At 37.7% G+C, this 18652-nt stretch overlaps 1 protein-coding gene and 1 long non-coding RNA gene across 2 annotated transcripts; one reads left to right on the top strand and one right to left on the bottom strand.

Moving 5' to 3' along the window:
- The first annotated feature begins 2390 nt into the window (after nt 1-2390).
- On the top strand, nt 2391-6079 carry LOC114914135 (uncharacterized). Its single transcript, XR_003800759.2, has 2 exons — nt 2391-2583; nt 5747-6079. It is a non-coding gene; the product is annotated as an uncharacterized lncRNA (long non-coding RNA).
- Nucleotides 6080-8171: 2092 nt separating this feature from the next.
- Nucleotides 8172-13820, bottom strand: LOC105043126 (uncharacterized; the record flags this gene model as incomplete). Its single annotated transcript, XM_073255982.1, is given in 6 exon segments — nt 8172-9013; nt 9114-9306; nt 9702-11597; nt 11676-11755; nt 12363-12509; nt 12604-13820. Coding segments are annotated over 5 exon segments (2982 nt in total). The 3' UTR covers nt 8172-8339.
- Between the last annotated feature and the right edge of the window lie 4832 nt (nt 13821-18652).

The raw sequence follows: 18652 nt of genomic DNA, 5'->3' as shown, positions 1-18652 counted from the left end.
TACGTTGTTACCAAGGACGACAACGTTTATCGAGCATAGGTCGTTGTGTGCCATATGGGTTGGTTGTCCTCATAACCAAGGAGTATGGAGACACTGGTAGGGCATACAGGTGAGATGTAATGGTACATCTGCACTGAATGTGACCGACTCCGGAGCTATTTCTGTTGTCAAGATTTGCTTCGATGAGATATGGGTATAAATATCCCTCCGACCTGAGACCGCCACGGTGACTTGCAAGTAACTCACTGCACTTAGGCACTGGACTACCTGAATTTCTAATTCAGTGACGGAAGGCTGCTGGGTGTAGTCAAGTACTTGACTTGTCGGTGCGTGTGTCAAGATGTGATTGACCACTCTAGTTTAGGAGCTGTGTACAGTCGTGTTTCAATTTAGCAAAATTTTGACCAGGGTAGTCCTAGTGAGGAGTCACAGGACTGATTGAGTTGAGCACGATTCGGATGATCTCATCAGGATTGACAGTTTAACCCTGAGTCGTCCTAAACACAGGGGTCAAAAGGGATGAATTATACGGTAACCATATTCACGTAGGTTCTGAATGTTGCGATTATGACTATTCGACCTATCCGATCGTCGGGTACCATTGCTAGATGGTCACTTCGATTAGTACAGGAATTGATTCCTGTGCTACCGGCTTAGGTTCGAACCTGCGGTGTCACACACATTAGAGGTTCCTTTCTGATCTGATGGCTGATTATGAGTCTTATGTGTCTGGGAGTCTATGATTAAGAATTAGGATTCTCTGATCATGAGTTCCACACATTTTGAGTACCGGGGTCAAAATTTTGAATTTTAAATTTTGAATTTGAAATTTGAACTCTTTGATCAGGATTTCATATCGATGATCTCTGATGCCTAATTGCCTATCGGATTTGGACTCAATATTTATGAGAAGTTTAATTAGTAATTTGATCGCTAATTAACTCAATTTGATTGAGTAATTATTTTTAGATCAAATCTAATTGAATTGGATTCAGTTTGGATTGACCCGATTAGGTTAAGTGTTGATCTAATCGCTAAGGTGGCTTAGTCCCTGATTTGATCAGGGGTTAGGTTTAGTTAATTCCTGATTTGATTAGGATTTTATTGAGCCTAATTAAGCCTAATTGTGTTGGATTTAATCTGGTCTAATTGTGCTTAACTTATTTTAATTAGGTTGGCTCAATTTGAATCAAACCATCTTGTTTTAAATTCCTGCGCCACCCAACTTCCTTGCGCCCATTTGAATTCACGAGAAGAAATTTTTTCGTGAAATTTTTCCCACGCAAAGCTCTCTCACGCTCATATTTCTGTGCGTCAATTATTTGGATTAACTTGGTTTGTTACCCATCCAAATTCAAAGGGATTTTGAATTTGAATGGATAACCAAATAACCATGCACCAGCTTATCCTCTTTTGTGCGCCCCATATTCCACATGAGAAATGGTTTCTCGTGAAAGTCTCCACGCACAAAAAAAGGGCCACGCCATATCTTCTTTCTCGCACAAATGGATGAGGATAAGATTGGTTGACACTTGAATTCAAATTTGATTTGAATTTAAGTGAGCAACCACCTCTTCTTATCCACTCACACGTTTTCAACATCTCTTGCGATGTTTTATAAAATGAGAAAGGGAGGGGGCGTGGGCAATGAAACAAAAAAAAAAAGAAGAGATAAGGGGCGTGGGGAGGTTCTGAAAAAATTTTGAAGTGTTCAAAATTTACCGAGAGGAGAGAAAAAGGAGAGAGAAGTGGGTGCAGGGTTTTTGGTGTGTACCCTAGGGTTTCTACCTAGGGTTCGGGAAGTGAGATTGGTGTGCCACGAGTGTTGTGAGTCCACCAAATTTCAGGGAGAGATCCATCAGCCTCTCAACCAACCATGCAGATGATCCGAAGCATCCAAAGAGTCGGCACACATCGATCGAAGGAGTTCGATCAACATCAGCCATCAAAAAGATGGAATCACGAACTAGCATTCGTGAGGAACCGATCAGACGGGAGCTTCGTGTGGACGATCCGTAGAGGTCAGACACTAGTGTGGCTGCGACGTGACGATCAGAGCCCTCCGACGGTGATCAGATTGCGGTGATCGACTACCCGCAAAAGGTGATGTGTTCTGAACACAGTACAGTAAAAAAGTTTACTGTTTCAAATTTGAATTTCAAATTTAAATGCATGCTATTGTATCATATTTAGATTCTAGTGTAGGATTAATTAGTATTAATTAATGAGATTAATTAATAATTCCGCTGTAAAATAGTAATTTTGAAAAAAATTTAAAATTACCATTTTGCCCCTGCACTGAATTTTCGCTACACCTATACCCCAACCGAATAAGAGGATAAAACCCCCTGTTTCACTGCCTCCCACCCGTACTCCCTTCCTCTCTTTTCTCTCTCGTATGCATGCCTCCTTCTTTCTTTCTCTCTCGCACACATGCTCTCTCTTCTCTCCTTGTTTCCTGCATACCCTATCTCTCTTTTTCCATCTTTTTTTCTTCTTTTTCTTCTTCTTGCTCTTCCTTTTCTTTTCTGTTTTCTACTTCTTTGATGTGGTTGCTATTCTGAGGTTCTCTTTCTGATCAATGTAAGTAAACCCTAAATTTGTTTTGACATTAAATCTGATTTAAATCTGAAATTTAATTGTTAAATAGGTTAGAGTAATAAGGGAAGAGTATTAAGGAAAGATTGTTGCTGATTTTTGGGGCAGATTGAATGTGGTAATCCAAGATTTTTAATTTTTTAATGGTTCAGTATTTTAATTTAAAAATTTAACTAAAGGTTATCAACCGATTGTTCAACCAATTTGTAAAGTTTGAGAATTTTTGGATGCTATATGATAGGATAAATAAATCCCGAATTAGGGCTATTATGCAGAAAAGATAGTGAATCTGCAATCTAGTTTTTAAAAATTTTAAGGAGTTTTACAAATTGTTTCAAGAGAATAATGTGATAATAATTTTAGATTATATATATATGTGTTTGGATTATTAGGTTTCAAGGAGTATTGATGAAGTTTTAGATAACTTGATAAAGGATTTCTACAAAGTAAGTAACCTCTATTTAATCAAATTAATTACATAAAGTAATAAATGAGTACATTTTGAGAATATTTATTGATTTAATTACTACCCAATGTTTTGAAAATCATGCCATATGTTTGTTATATTAGTCTTATTGAGCCAAATATAAATCATAGAATTATGAGTATTTTAAGTATCCAGTATTCATAGTATTTTGCAAATTGATGATTATATGCTTATTAGAACGATTTCTAATTTATAGAATTTTGAGGGAAACTTGTATGAATCTTTGAATTTCATATTACTAAGTATGAATACATTGATTTAGAAAAATTATATTACATGTGAATTATTGAAAGTTTGAGAATTAGTCGCTTTTATGAATTTTATGTACTGATGCAAAATTTTATATATGTTGTAGTTTATATATGTTATACTAAAGATTGTTTGAATCGAGTTTGTATATACGTATTAAACTCTAAGTCTACCTATATTTCGATCCCTACCATGGGGTTGTACGTTGGTAATTGATATTGATTATTCCGGAACTAGGTATTATGGACCTACTTTATAGGGGTTAAATACGGTACTATGGACCTACTTCGCAGGGGTTAAATACGGTATACTGGAGCCTGTCATAGGGATTATATCTGGCCGTAGTCATATAGATTGATAAGTTAATATAATATTTTTGAAAGATATGATCTTATGATATTAATGAAATTTTTAAGATAATCATCTGGTTTCTATGTGAATTTTGGAATATTTTTAATTTATACATGATTTTTGTTTTGCATGATTATATTTATGTTGTAGAGCTGTAAGTTTGACTCTAACTATATATATTATGTTGGTATATTAATTCTTATATCAAATACTTATTTGTCTTCAGTAGTTTGATTTTTTGATTATGTCTTGGTTATTTACTGAACCGTAAAGGTCATAAACTTTTATTTGTTATTTTTTATATTTTAGGAACTCAATTTTGGGACCATACTTGGTATTTTGGGGATTTGTAAATAGAAGTGAGACCAATCTGTGTAAAGATAGTTAGTTCTTGGGATAGTAATATTTAATGATGTAGTTTAAAAACTGATATGCAATGCTGTAAAAAGTTGATGTTATAATTGATATATGTAATAGTAACTTATTTTGTTATCACTATCTAGAATTTGTCATCATGGATATTATATTGAAGTTTTACTAAGTTGGAAGGTTTGCATACCTATAGGGATAGTATTTTGTAGGTACAGTGTTCTGTAGGTATGTGATGGTTGTTCATTTTTTTTAAATTTTATTTTAATTTATATTTTGAATCATGGGTGTGACAAAATCAGATCCGTCACATTCACGTACCCTACTTAATGCCATTTTCTTTCTTCACTTCTGATGTGTGCTGTGTTTAATATCCTAGGATTCCAGTTTCTTTTTTATGTATTAAAGCTGCAGATTTCATTGACATGGCAAAACCACGTTCCACTTCGAGCTTTGCTGAGAGCTACTCTCTCCTTTTCTCTCCAGTTAGCTTCCTCTATTGTCCACTTATAGCTTCTCATATTGCCTTTTTAATCCACATGCTACCTTGTGCATAAGACTTCTGCCTCTCAGATATTAGACCATTCAATAAGCAAAAAATTCCTTTTGACTTCTCACAGTCTGAGCTTGGGAAACTGAAGAGCATAATAATACTAGGTTGTAGCATTCATCTCGAAAACTCCATTTAGAAGTTTCTAATTTCGGTACTATTCAGGTAAATGATTATTGTTTTATTGTAACTTTGAGATCTCTCCTAGATAACACAACGGTATCTTAGTGCATTTTCTGATTTAACTTGAAAGCATTACGGGTCAAGGTAATATTTTCAAACATCACATTTGGAGGCACAAACTTGGTGGTGTTGTTCGAATGGGGCAGTTCTTAGTACATTTGGGAGCCTAACACACAACTCTTTCTTGATTCTGCGAGACTTCCCAATGCATTAGTTTAGAAGCTCTCGTTTCCGACAGAACTGCATGGTGATAATTCGAAGGAAAAACTTTAGTGTTTTTCTCAAAATATTCAACCATCAGATAATTATAAAACTGGGTACTAAAAGCATACATCCCCTTTTCCCAGCTTTTAACTCATTTGTGCAAATTAATGCAATTTAAAAAGAAAAAAAGTTGAGTCTTGAATCTACAGTTTTGATCACCTTGCATTGTGTTTTGCTGTGTGATTATGAAACAGCGCCATCAAGTTCCATGCAATTTCTAGTGGTTTGATAACGATAGAGACTTTAAATTATGGACTCAAGTCCGATACACCATCCCATAAGACATCGGGATGGAGCACCATCCCATAAAACATCGGGATGGAGCACCATGTCGGGATAAGACTGTCCCACCATTATCTTCATGTCTCAATTGACGTATTTGGAACATCCTCTATGACATGGTGGGATGGCCATATATCTTATTTCAAGTTTAATAATAATATCAAAATAAATTTATCTCACAAGATTTAAAATCTTACTTCAAAAATAAAAATTCTACAGCTTTCATAGGGCTACACTTATATATATTCTTCTTATTGGTACATGCCTAGGGAACTTGCACGCATTGTTGAATCCTAATCATCTTAGAGAATGTTATGAATTTTCTTTTATTGTTGTGATCCTTTTTCTTCCTTTCCTTCGCGCCCTCCACCCCCCCCCCTCCGCCCTTTTATCGTTTCTTTTTTTAATTGCAGTTATGGGTTTAATCCAAGCCAGCTTATGAACGAGGCCGTGGACCGAAAGACGTTGGATGGTCTCCACAGCTAGTGGTAGCTGTGCGGACTTAAGACTGTAAATTGCCACACACCTAGAAATAAAAGTTAAAAGAAAGGGGAAGATATGCAGCTACTTCTGCTGGGTTCTGCAAGAAGTTAGGGACTGTGTGATGGTTTGTAAGTATTCTTCTGCATGGTTGTGGAAGGTGGAGACTGACTGACATAAATCTTCTGCTGCTGCTTCTGATATCCTTAGTCGGATTCATTTGAACTTTCTAAGAATGATTAAATGGTTAAGGAATATGCGATTAATGTTGGTAGTAGGATTGCTGATTTCTCTGTTGGTTATGATAGTACTACAGGTCAGTTCTAACCACCATCATTTAAATGCTTGGGACCATTAAAATTCCAGTAATCGGCAAGTAATAAAGATTCCTTGCCTCTACCATTCTTCCAATGAATCTTCAGTATTGGAGATGATCTGCAGTTGCTAAAACTTCGAGTGAAGCAGATGTTAAATCTTCCAGATGGCGTCTGGGCGACTCCTTGAATCATCTAAGTCTGCCATTTGGAGTGAGTGGCTCTACCATGCTACAGGCCTGGTATGGGGCAGGAGACCATTAGTGCATGCCAATATCGGATGTCCAAGTTTCACCTAGCCCAAAAAGAACGGAATAGCGTCATTGGTACTGTTCTTCTTGATGATCGTGTTGCACTGGGCCTATTCCTTTCCTGGGCCTACATCTACTTGTTCGAGAAATACCTTGTATATCACGGGTGGTGCAGCTCCACGCGCGCCGGCGAAAAAAATTTTTTTTTTTTCATGCTGCACCTGAACCCGTGCGTGAGCCAATCACCATGGTGCGAGCTGCACGTCTGCAGTGCATAGAGTATTTCTCGAACAAGTAGATGTAGTTGAGGCCATGGACCATTCTATTTACCACCGAGGGACATGGTTAAGCAGAGCTCTCCTAGAAGGTTCTAAGAAACGCCTATGAAACAAAATTGAATAGAAAGCAATGTGAATCTACTTATTGCATCGTATAAGCCAAGGGGAAAAAGATATAATAATGATTGGACTCAAATAAATGATGCTTCACTGGAAAGGAAAAAGAAATAAAATACCACTTCAATATTGGATTAACTTTGAATTTAAATTGATTTGTAGCAGTGACAAAAATCACCAAGACCTGTGACAATGTGAAATCATTAAGAGGGTGAGAGATTACACGGAAGATCCCTTCCAGTTGTTTTTCAACTTGTTAACCTTCCCTGTGCCATGGTTATCAATGGGAGCTCATCATGCAAGATTCAAACCGATTCCAAGGATCAGGCACAGGTATCAGTCTCACAAGGTTGTATATAGTACATCTCCTTGGCGCGTGGAAAAACTAACGAGCCAACTCGGTACCATCTAAATGACAAACAAGAAACAAAATCAGCAAATCAAGAAGTGATTGACACCGACACCCTAATTGTATATCAAACATGGAGAAACCCAATTGGTTGCATTTTACTTGGTTTTATATGGTTGGTGCACTTCCAACGATAAAACTCATTGACTGGATGGAAGCAAAGAACGGAACCTTGCATGTTGGTAACCCCACCGACAGGCCAGATCACATACAGCTCATGTGATGGCCATTTGAGATGCCAGGCGAATGCTGTAGAACACAAGCAACCAACCACACACACCTTTATCAAACACCAAACCAAACAAATAAACTAAGAAAACCACTGTGGTGCTAACCCCACATAAATTACTTATCTCAGAGTCTGATCAAACCCGAAGTCAATTCAATAATTCAGCGAACCAACTTCTCCTCGAAAGGAAATAAAAATCACAAATTCTCACCACCAACTAGAGCTGTATTCACGGATTCTGCTAATCTCATTAACAAATGTTATAAGAGTCTGGCAGGATTATAAAATGGTGGGGAGATAACTATAATTCAATGTTTCGCACCTTGACAGATTCTCTAGACTGTTGTAGTCTTCCAAGAAGGAATCCACAGGGGGCCTTTGTTTTACCTTGCCCAAAAAGAGACTCTTCTCAGAGCCTGTCATTACAACCGCCCCCACCGCCCACAGCTCAGGGCCTCTGAATTTAATCTATTTAACACACTGACACGGTCACGGCTGACATAGTTAGACATTTAACATATCCACCAACAACAAAGCATTATTGACCCCACCATGATCCGGAGACACCCTAATCTTGCATAGTTGGTGATAATGATGTCTTCTACTGTAATTGTCAAGGCAAAAACATCACTAGTAAATAATATAAGAAACATAAGATTACATCTATACAAGCATGAAATGGATAAAGGTGAAAGAATTAGCGATTGCCAACAGTTCTATGAGCCAACAGTTCTATGAGCAATCATCGAATATCAGAGAATAGAGAATACACAGAGATCATCACTTGTTGGAATGTAAATATTACACCAATATAGATATTAAACAATGTAATGGCCATCATCACCACAGTGAAAACAATGACATTAATTAACAGAGGCCATAAGAAAAGGGGAAAAAAGAGAAGAAATGAAGTGAGAAAGAGACCTCATTACAAACATGTACCATCAAAGTCTACCAAAGCCTCTTTGACCAAATCCTCCAAAACGTCCCTGCCAATCTCAATACTAATCTCATCTATTTCTGACCTCATTGATTCAGCCCATCCTCTTCCTTCTACCTCCCTCTTCAAAACTCTGTCCATCAAAAGATTGCTGTTGTCAGCCTCGTACATCACCTGCTTCCCCTCACCTGAAAACCAGTTCCTAAGAAGACCCCATACTTCCACCGGATATGTATCACGTGAAGTATTCCTCCGGGCATGATGGTAAGCACCCTTCCATGGGTATGCACTTAGTAAGGTAGTCCGACCAATTTCTAACAATGCTGCATTGACACAGTCAAACAAAAGCTTCTGATTTGATCTCCTCTCCCTAGACTTGGCCTCTTCCCCTTTCCGATCCAAGAACTTGTCAAGCAATATTGGATCCAATGGGCTGTCCACCGAATGCCAGCTGGCAAATACCATGTCAGACTTTTCACTATCCAAGCCAGCAGATGACAATAACTTCTGGACAAACATATATCGTTCTTGTTCTTCATTGTCTGCCTTGGACAAAGCCCTATACATTTTTGAGGGATTTGCTGACAATGCTTCCTGGTGGGTGTCATCCCATGCTAATGAACGGGCAACTGATTCAAATGGTGAAGATCTAGACAGTGCTTCTGAAGGAAGATGATATAGGAACCCATTAGCATATGAAAAGAAAAGATTTGCAGGTAAGTTTCAGCCAGATTTGCAGATAAGTTTAAGCCTAAAACTTACGCTGTTGTCCAGCATTGGCACTTTCAGATGACTGGAGCCCATTGACGTTGGCATCATCTTCAAAAGGAACATCTAGAACTGAAGTGGGGCTCGGCTGATCACAGTTAGTACCTGAATTTTTGGAGGACCTAAACCTGTTCAGGTTCTGAATCAAATTATCAGATGTCCTGGGTTCCTCAAGAGAAAGAGTAGCCTGTCAGGAATGAAAATATTTTTTGTAAGCAACAAATTGGAGGAAAAGAATTAGTGTAATTTGCAGAAAGATACGATGAAGTCTAACATGCATTGATTATTTATCAAGCAGCATAAACAGCAGAAAGGCACTGAAAAAGAAGATATTCCTTTCATATTTTTGTGATTTTATTAACAAAAAATTAACGAAAAGAAATCAAATCACAACAGTTCAAAGAACCCTATAAGAAGGAAGAGCAAACATTCAGAGTAGCCAGATAACAAGGAAAAGAACAAGAAAAAACAATTGAAAATTACTATTTTGCATAGCAATACGCAAGCCATTAGAAGCAAGACAGTGCGTTATTCACCTTAACCAAGATAAAGAGAACAAGATATAAACCACAGATGACAAACCTTAGAAGAGAAATAGCCTCGTTTAGATCCATCACTGGGCAAAGTTGGTGAGGCAGTGCAGGCAGATTCTACCTCTAAATTTATTGGTGGACTTTCCATGAGTAAACTATTCTGAACTGATTTTGATAAAGCACCATTTTTATGGACAATTGTCTCAACACTGCCAGAATGACATCTATTATCAGAACCCACCAAGGGAGAAGGAATAGTTTTCTCTCTACTCGCTTTCTTACCCCTAGGGAAGAAAAAACTTGAAACTATTCCCCTAAAAGATGATTTCCCATTCTTAGACTTTGCAACCTCCTTTGTAGCAATAGGTTTGTTAATTTCAGAGTTAGAAGCGTCAAAGCTCAACCCAATATTTTCCGAAACTGAAGACGAGACTGGGACAGACTTTGACCTTGATAAGGTCTGGGGGGAGCAGTGATCATCTCCAACATTTGTCCTACCAATGGATAAGCAGGCTGCTGGTGCCCTCAATTCATCATCTCCTACAAACAACTTGCTGCTTGAAAAAGTAAGGCCTCCATCACCACCCTCTTCTTTCTTCACCCCAGGAATGGCAAGCATCTCGCCCAAAGTGCTCGAGCTCCTAGGCATTTGCATTTGTTCTTGACATGTCCCATTAGATGCCACCAAAGCCAACCTCTCTGAAAGCCGTTTCTTGGCTTCCCTAATCACCGAAGACTCAGGTGAACAGGATGCCCGGCCAAAAGATGAGGCAGAGAAAGGACTACTAAATCTGTTGACATAATCCCATGAATGTCGTGAAGTTGAAGTCATAACCTCCATGTCACTAATGCTACCATCCTCATCTTCCATGTACTCATTTTCTGACTTACAGAATGAGCTCTCATCTCCACCATATCCATTTGAGTACACTGAAGATAACAAAGAATCGTCCCTCCGGTGGCAACTCAGACTCTCTCGCATCTGCTGAGTGATTCCCTTGGCTACTTCTCTTGGACCTATGGCTTCATTATCTCCCAAACCTTCATAAACATCACTTTGTTGCAGTAGTTCAGGTGATGTGATACAGGAGTTCACCTTCATCTTCATGTCATGGGGATTCCCAGGGCTAGGCTTTAAGACCACTATTCTTGTTGGCTGAGACATGCTTTCATCCTTTGAATTGGTGAAGCTTTTGCTCCAATAAGGCTTGTTTGTCTCCCATCCACCCTCATCAACTCTCGGATATTGCTGTTTTTTCACCGGTTTTTCACCTTTTGGCTCAACCGTATTTGATGGCTTTAATACAGTAATGCGTTGTGTCTGAGGTGTTGGAGGAACCATATAGAGCTCTCTTATTTGCTTCGAGAAGAGGGAATTTGGTTCTTCAAGAAATTTGATGAATAAATCTTTGTTTGAACTCAGCACCTCAAGAGCATCTTGAAACTCCTTGGACTGAAGGAGCCTTTCATCTGTAGCTAGACGTTTGGCTTCCATGAATTTTTGACGAACAAGAGCCATTCGTTTCTCATTCTGGTCTTTGTTGTATCTTCCCTTCTGTAGAGGTTGATCCCTGATGTAGCTGGTTCTTGATGGTTGTTGCCGGACTTCAAACACATCCCTATATTCCATCCTTTCATGGTCACTCTCACATGACATTGGCTTGTTAAAATAGACATCTTCCTGCTGCCTGCGACCCTGAAATGGTCCTGTTAATGTAGTCCTTGAATAGCCCTCTTGTGTGACCCTTTTGTTTGCAAATAACACAGGTTTCGTAGCTGGCAGATCATCATCAAGACCCATTAATCTAGCAACAACACCAGGTGGCTTCCGATTCAACTCTGTTTCTTTTGACATCTCCTGTGCTATCAGCATTTTCACCGATGTTCCGCCTGACTTCTTGATTGAAGAACTCTTCCACAAATCACTAGCGATCTGCAATGAAGTCTACATCAGAACACAGAAGAAAACTTCATTAGATAGGGATTATGTTTCACCTCAAGCGGCACTGTCAAGGTTGCTTACTTGTTTGCCATCAACAAAACGTCCAGCTGGATCCATGGCTTCTTTCTTAACATCAGGCTGATTTCTGCGAACTGGAGAGCCTGCTCAATGATTTATCCACGTTAACAACACCACGAATATGCTCAAGAATCAATTAGCAAGTTGGATTGGTGATCAGACCGCACCGGCCACCCACAAAAAAAAAAAAAAAAAAAAGAAAAAGAAAAAGAAAAAGAAAAAGAAAAGACATGTATGATGATGGGAAAAAAGCAAAAAATTAAAATAAAGGGCAAAAATCATCTTTTCTACAAAAACATAATTTTGCAAAGAAACTGAATTAAGTCCAGAAGTCCAGAAAGAATATACTGATTCATCACCTTAATTATGAACATACATTTAAGTTGTCCAATTTTTTTTTTTTTAAAAGGGCAAACTGTAAAATCAAAACAGCTTCTGAAAAGTCCATAAATCTGAAAGCAAAAGAAAAAAAGGAACCAGACTGACCATCTACAAGCAGCAATATCGAGTGCTGAGTTGCATGAGGAGACTGAGAATATCAAGAAAAAAACAGCAATCTTGGGGCATAACAAAGAAAAAAGGGCTTCAATAAAAATATCTCAATAACTTCAACTACCACATATTCAAACACAACACTTTCCAGGAAAATTATGTGAAATTGACAACATCTTGAAGAGGAGTCTTAAATACCACCTCTATGAGCTTCATCAGTTAGCAGCTTGGTCCCAGCCATGGCCATATTCAAGTCAAATATGTTAATCATCCTTCCCATACAACCCGGGAAGGGTTTCTGCAGGTCCTGCACGTTCCTCTTCTGAAACCCACTCATGACGGCACCTGTAGATTGATATAGAGACAGAAGAGAAGCCCATTAGAGAAAGTTCTTCACCATCACTCCAACCTAAGAACTAAGTAACTTAAAATCACCCACCAGAGCTATCAAGCAGAACATTTCAGATGCATGGGGTAAATAGCTCCCACTCAAGCCTCAAGCTACAAGAATAATGAACTAAAGTTAGAAATTGCAGAATTATGCAGGATAAGAATGCAAAGTTCGAACAGTTACAGCCAGATGAGAGAGATAACATTACCGTAGAAAAGAAGGGTTTTTTCGATTACTTTTACCCAACAGAGCATTACAAGACCACATTGACGTCCTAAGCTCATCCCTGTGCAATTTATACTTCTATAAAGACGCTGCTTCCAGCGTTTCTTTTTACCAAAATTGCGCATAAAGACAACTAATTATTGATAAATTTTCGTAATAAGAACCATAAGAAAAATCCTATAATATAGTCCCATTCTTCAAAAATGGCAAGCAACAACACGTGAAACCCTAGATTCGTTGAGTACAGGGGAAAGACGCGAGAAAGCGAATGAGAAAGGGGAGAAAAGAATGACCAAGTATTCAAAAAGATGGAGATACGGAAAGGAAGAAAAGCGACATAGTGAATTTACAAAACTCTTTTTGAAAAAAAAAAACCATGATCCAAGAGAATGACGTACTCTCTGAGGGAATCTAACTGTAAAAAGCCTGCATTTTTCTGAAAGATAAGGAAATAAGAGAAATTAAAAAGCTCGAACTTTTATACGAAATCTCTACCAGCCTACCTCCCCAACCCCAAATCGAATCCGAAATTCAAAGATCTACGCAAAATACACGAGATTCCACCGCAGAGCCAACAATTTACCACACCACCCTCGGAGTACGAGAGAACTGAAGCAGAAAAAGACTGCAGCGAGGCAGAAACTGTAACGGACTTAACCGGAACCCTAGATTCGGGCGCAAAAAAACAAACCCTAACTCCAAACCCCAACTAGACAAAGCTGCATTCCATCAGAGAAAGCGATTGGGCGAGCTTCGGGAGCCGAGGTCGGGAGACAGACCGGAAGAAGAGCGACGAAAAAAGCAGCTGATACGCGACATTATGAATCTAAGCCTTTTTAAAGGAGATAACCCAATAAGCTTTCATGGATCTCCTAACCTCACCTTCCCTTAATCCCCCAAAACACCTCTGCCGCCGCTTCCTCCACGCCACCGGACCAAGTCATCTCCGGCCAATGCTCCGGCTTCCATACACCGCGCCGCAAGAAGCCCCGCAGCCGCCTTCTCCGCCCCGACCTCTAGAGAGAGAGAGAGAGAGAGAGGTGGGCTTCGTGCGTGGCAGACGTGAAAGGAATTTTTATCCGTTTTGGCCAATATACCAGCTTTAATGGTGGGATGGATTGGGAACTGATAAACTCACGGCAATTTTTGAGTAAGCGCACGCTTTTCTCCGGCGGGAGTGCACCGATCCCAGCGCCCACTGAAAAAGAAGGATGGCATCTATCGGTGTCCGCGGTACAAAGTAATATTATTTATAAATGGAACTGAATTAATTAATACGGCGACGCTGAACTCAAGCGTGTCGGTGGCGGGTGCATAGTTGGGTGCGTTTTAGGACATGTACTGGTGCAATATTGGAAGTGTATTGGTGCAATAAATAAATGCAGTTCCTTTTTTATTGCGAGAAGCACCAGTCTGTGGGTCCGTGACTCTGGCTGTCTCTTTCTTCAGACTGTGCTGGGGCCCGCTTCTCCAACCCACACAGTGGGATTTTATGTGTATACTTTTTTTAAAAAAAATCTTTACATCTATCAATATTTTTTGGAAAAAAAATTATTGAGAAAGCGGTGTAGCTCTCATTGGCACCTCTGCGTTCCTGTCTCTTCTGAGTTATTGTTGGACCAAAAATATACAGACCATCAATGGGTGGTGAAATTGCAATGTTATTATGTGATGCTATCTTTCTGGATCTGTGAATAATAATTTCCATCTAAATATAATTAATCTTTCTTTGGTTATGAATGCCAATCCGCTCGTACGTCGCATTTCCTTATGATGCTATCTTCCTTTGTCTGTGAATAATAATTTTTATCTAAATATAATTTAATTTCGTTTGTAAATGCCAATCAGTTCATGCATCGCAATTCCTCTTGATGCTTTCTTTCTAACTCTGTGAATAATATTTTTTATCTAAATATAATTATGGTATATTTTCTAAATATACTTAATTGAATTTTGATTGTAAATGTCCATCTGTTTATGCATCATTTTTCCCCTTTCTGTTTGCTTTCCAAATGTATTTAATTTAATTTTGATCGTAAAAGTCTATCGGCTTATGCATAGTATTACCCTATGATGCCATCTTTTTAGGTCTGTGAACAATAATTTTTATCTAAATACAATTAATCTTCCTGTTTGCTTTCTAAATATATTTTATTTAATTTTGATTGTAAATGCTTGTCAGCTCATGCATCACATTTCTTTGAGGATGAAATGTGAGGATGAAATATGTAAAGGCTGAAGAAATACCCTTTTTGAGGGATCAATAACCACACCTATTTGGAGATATTTATAGTTTTATACCTGGTTGACCCTGAGAAAAAGCTGTTGCCTGTGCCATGTTTCCTGGAGGTATATAATATCATACATCTCATGCATTAATTAAAGAGTCAGAGAATATTTGTATTTACATTCTCAAATAAATTTTTGTATTTCCTTTTTCTTGTTTTTTATTTTGTCAATCTTTTTGTTACACTACCAATAGATGTGATTGTAATTTTTCCTGGCATCATGAGTTTTTGAAAGCTGTTTCTCTGTGAATTTACTATATATAAATTTTTTTTTTCTAGTTGAATCCTGTCACATGTAGAAATGTAAATGAAACCATATTATAATTTCTCTTCTATTGCATGAGCTTTTTAATTAAAAATAATTTAATTTATACATGCAAGAGTCAAAAGAAGAAAAGAATTAGAAGAGTAACATATAGACAGATGGAGATGTCTTTGGGGTTATTTTGAGTTATAAATTAATTTTTTATATCAAAAAAAAATATTTACATCATCTGAATCTATCAATGATTTATAATGTTAGCTCTTTTTTGTTATATAATTAATTCAAAAAAATTATCAAATTAAATATGAACCATTTTAACTATATAAATAAGATTAGACATGATCTAGAAGGGAGATTCATCACATCATAAAATCGAACTAAATTTTTAGAGGCAATAATTTAGTTTTTATTTTTTTAATAAATTTGATAACTATGACGTGATGCTTTTTTTTTTTTGAAATTTGAGTAAAATGGGTTGAGAGAAATTTATCAAATATTTTATTTTTTAATTTTTTTTAGAGACTCGAATTAAACAAACTTAGAGGATTCTTTCTTTTTTCGAATAAAATCAATAATTATTAAAAAATATTTTATAAAAATTAAATTTATTATATAACCAAAAATATTTTTTTTAAAAATTTAAATAAATGCTTCAAGTGCACATCTTACCAAAACATGCTCGTGCGGAAATGAACACACCAAAAATGTTGTACTTCTACGTTTCATTGTCGCGAATGAAAGATGGTGAGAACACAAAATGTTGAACACACGGAAGGCTCATTGATGTCCCCAAATTTTTGTTTATTTTATATGTTATTCTCAGAAATATAATATTATTTTATGTTTCAAGTCACAATATGTACTAAATACCTTGAATTATATTAGTTTATCAACAGATTAACTAATAACCTAAAGCAAATTTAAAAGAGGTCATCATCACTAAATAAATGTAAGCAGAAATGGCATACAACCAATTATATCTCTTCTGTATCAATATAAATACGTAATAGTATTTACTATTTTAGAGTGGAACAACCAGCAGGGTCCATTGCAGGAACCTACTTTGATATGAACACACGTTGCATCCTGTCTGCAAGGGATGCAAGAAGATACAACGGGGAACTGGCAAGTATTAGGCTGCACCACGAGTGCAATGCTGGTTTCAAAATTCTGAAACAGATGGGACCGTCTTAAAAGCAAGGCCATATGAACTCTTCGGTCATTTGGAAGGTTCCTCAGGCCAGAGCAACACTTGTGTGGTCCATCATGGTCTGGCAATCCCTTCATGTGTTGTTGCGGTTCCCACGTGCCATCGGCACGAGGAAACTCATGCTATATGGATACAGCGCAGTCCCCTTCTATTATGCCCATGCATGTTTTGAAGTTAAGAATTTTAGGACGTTACAGGAATCATTAACCTAAAAATATAATTAAGGAAGTACCACTTCCCGTCCGTATAAGAACAGCTTGAAAGATCGGATCGTGTATGTTGAACGGGTTTGGATTTATCTTTTGCATGAAAGAATGATTTTTCTTCTTTCATGACGTCAATCATTGGATTATATAATATTTTTTTTTGATAGATGAAAAAGATTGGAATGCTTTGAAAGCTACGTAATATGCCATCCAACGATTATTATGAAAAAAATCAGTCATTCTTTCGACTTGAAAGATACGACCTTTCCGTATCTCCGGAGACGCTGAGAAAGGTGCAGTTTCTAACCAGAGAAACACTAATAGCCTTCCTTTCTAACGAGAAACCTAGCACTTTCAAGGCCATCAAGGAACTCAATGTGAAGCACAGAGCGGTTATATGTAGCACTGGATCCAGATTCACCACAGCGCCTGTTTCGCACGGTAGAGGGCTGTGCATGTTTGGATAGGCTACACATCACGTCCATGGACGGCTATGTATTTATTTATGTACAGGCCTGTGCATGCATGCATGCATGTGTGTTTTTGGTGTTTTGAATTCTAGCTCCTGTTAGATTTGGACACAGATCTACTCTATAATGGGATCAGCCTGGAGTCTAACGAGCTTAATTATAACGTTGATAGTTACTGGCAAAAATAATTAACAAAACAATTCGGATACCACTATCAGTTCTTTGTTCTGATGCATGTCCCCGGTGTTTCTACTCAAGTACACCAGCCATTCTTTGCATTTGGAACCACTACCGAACATTGTCACCTACTTATTTGTGGAAGAGACCATTCTGCCTGCTCACTTACTGTTTACTACACCTCTTTCTTACAATAAAAGCCATTGCATCATCATCATCATCATTGACACCATTCTGTTTTTCCCTTTGCATATCATTGTTGTTATTATGTAATTTGTTGGACATCTTGTTTGGTGGCATCAGAACGAGCTTGGACTTGTATGGCAAGTAATACAATCAGAGACACTTTCGCAGCAATGTTCCTTTCAATCAAAAAGTGGTAGGTACGACTTGGTGCATGGACATGGCGGACCCTTCCCTGGGTTGTGTTCGGTAGATGGAATAGAGATGGAACAAGGGACTTTATTCCAAGCTATTCCCCACTAAGCTATTCTCTGACACATACTGTATTCCCCGTCAGAGGTTGTGAGATATTCCGCCGAGGGATGGGGGTTAAATAGCTATCCCTGGTTTTGAGCCTCATCATTGCACTTAGTCTTCTTTTGTGGATAATATATAGAAATTGTCACTTTCTATTGACCACTTACCATTTTCACAATTTCAAATGGTAATTATTTTCATGGTGCATTTACCATAATAGGAATTTTACCTCAGATGGCAATATTTTTATCAACGTAATGATCTTTATTTTATTCTAAATATCTTTTTTTTTCGATGTCTTATCTTATGCTATAATCAGACTATAAATATATCTTTATTAGTTGATAATTTTATTATTTGATATTTGTATAGACTAAGCTTGTTTGTACAAAAAATTATTATTTTACAAAAAAATTAAGCTTTAAAAAATCATCAAATTTGACCAAGAACATAAGGGTATTATGGAAATATGATAAGTTTAGCACTTACCTGGGAAGTATAATGCAAAGAACTAGTACATTTCAAGCCACTTCCCATGTATAAAGACATAGTATTATTCCTGTCTAAATGTTATCTGGAATACTTCCCGAATTAGCTTCATGGTATTTTACCTACAGAACCCTATTAGTTTCCTCTGCCCCACTCCTTCGAGCCTCATTTATGCCCTCTTATTAACCTGGCTATGCCCGCGCGATTTTGACTACCCTTCATTGAGTTGTGGAGCATTTAGCTCGATGCCCCAATTCTACCCCTATCCTAGTTAGATGATCCAATAC

Source organism: Elaeis guineensis, chromosome 4, assembly GCF_000442705.2.
Source record: "Elaeis guineensis isolate ETL-2024a chromosome 4, EG11, whole genome shotgun sequence".
NCBI classification, from domain to species: domain Eukaryota; kingdom Viridiplantae; phylum Streptophyta; class Magnoliopsida; order Arecales; family Arecaceae; genus Elaeis; species Elaeis guineensis.
Note: the sequence above shows the minus strand (reverse complement) of the source record. Positions and strands in the feature narration are given on the sequence as shown.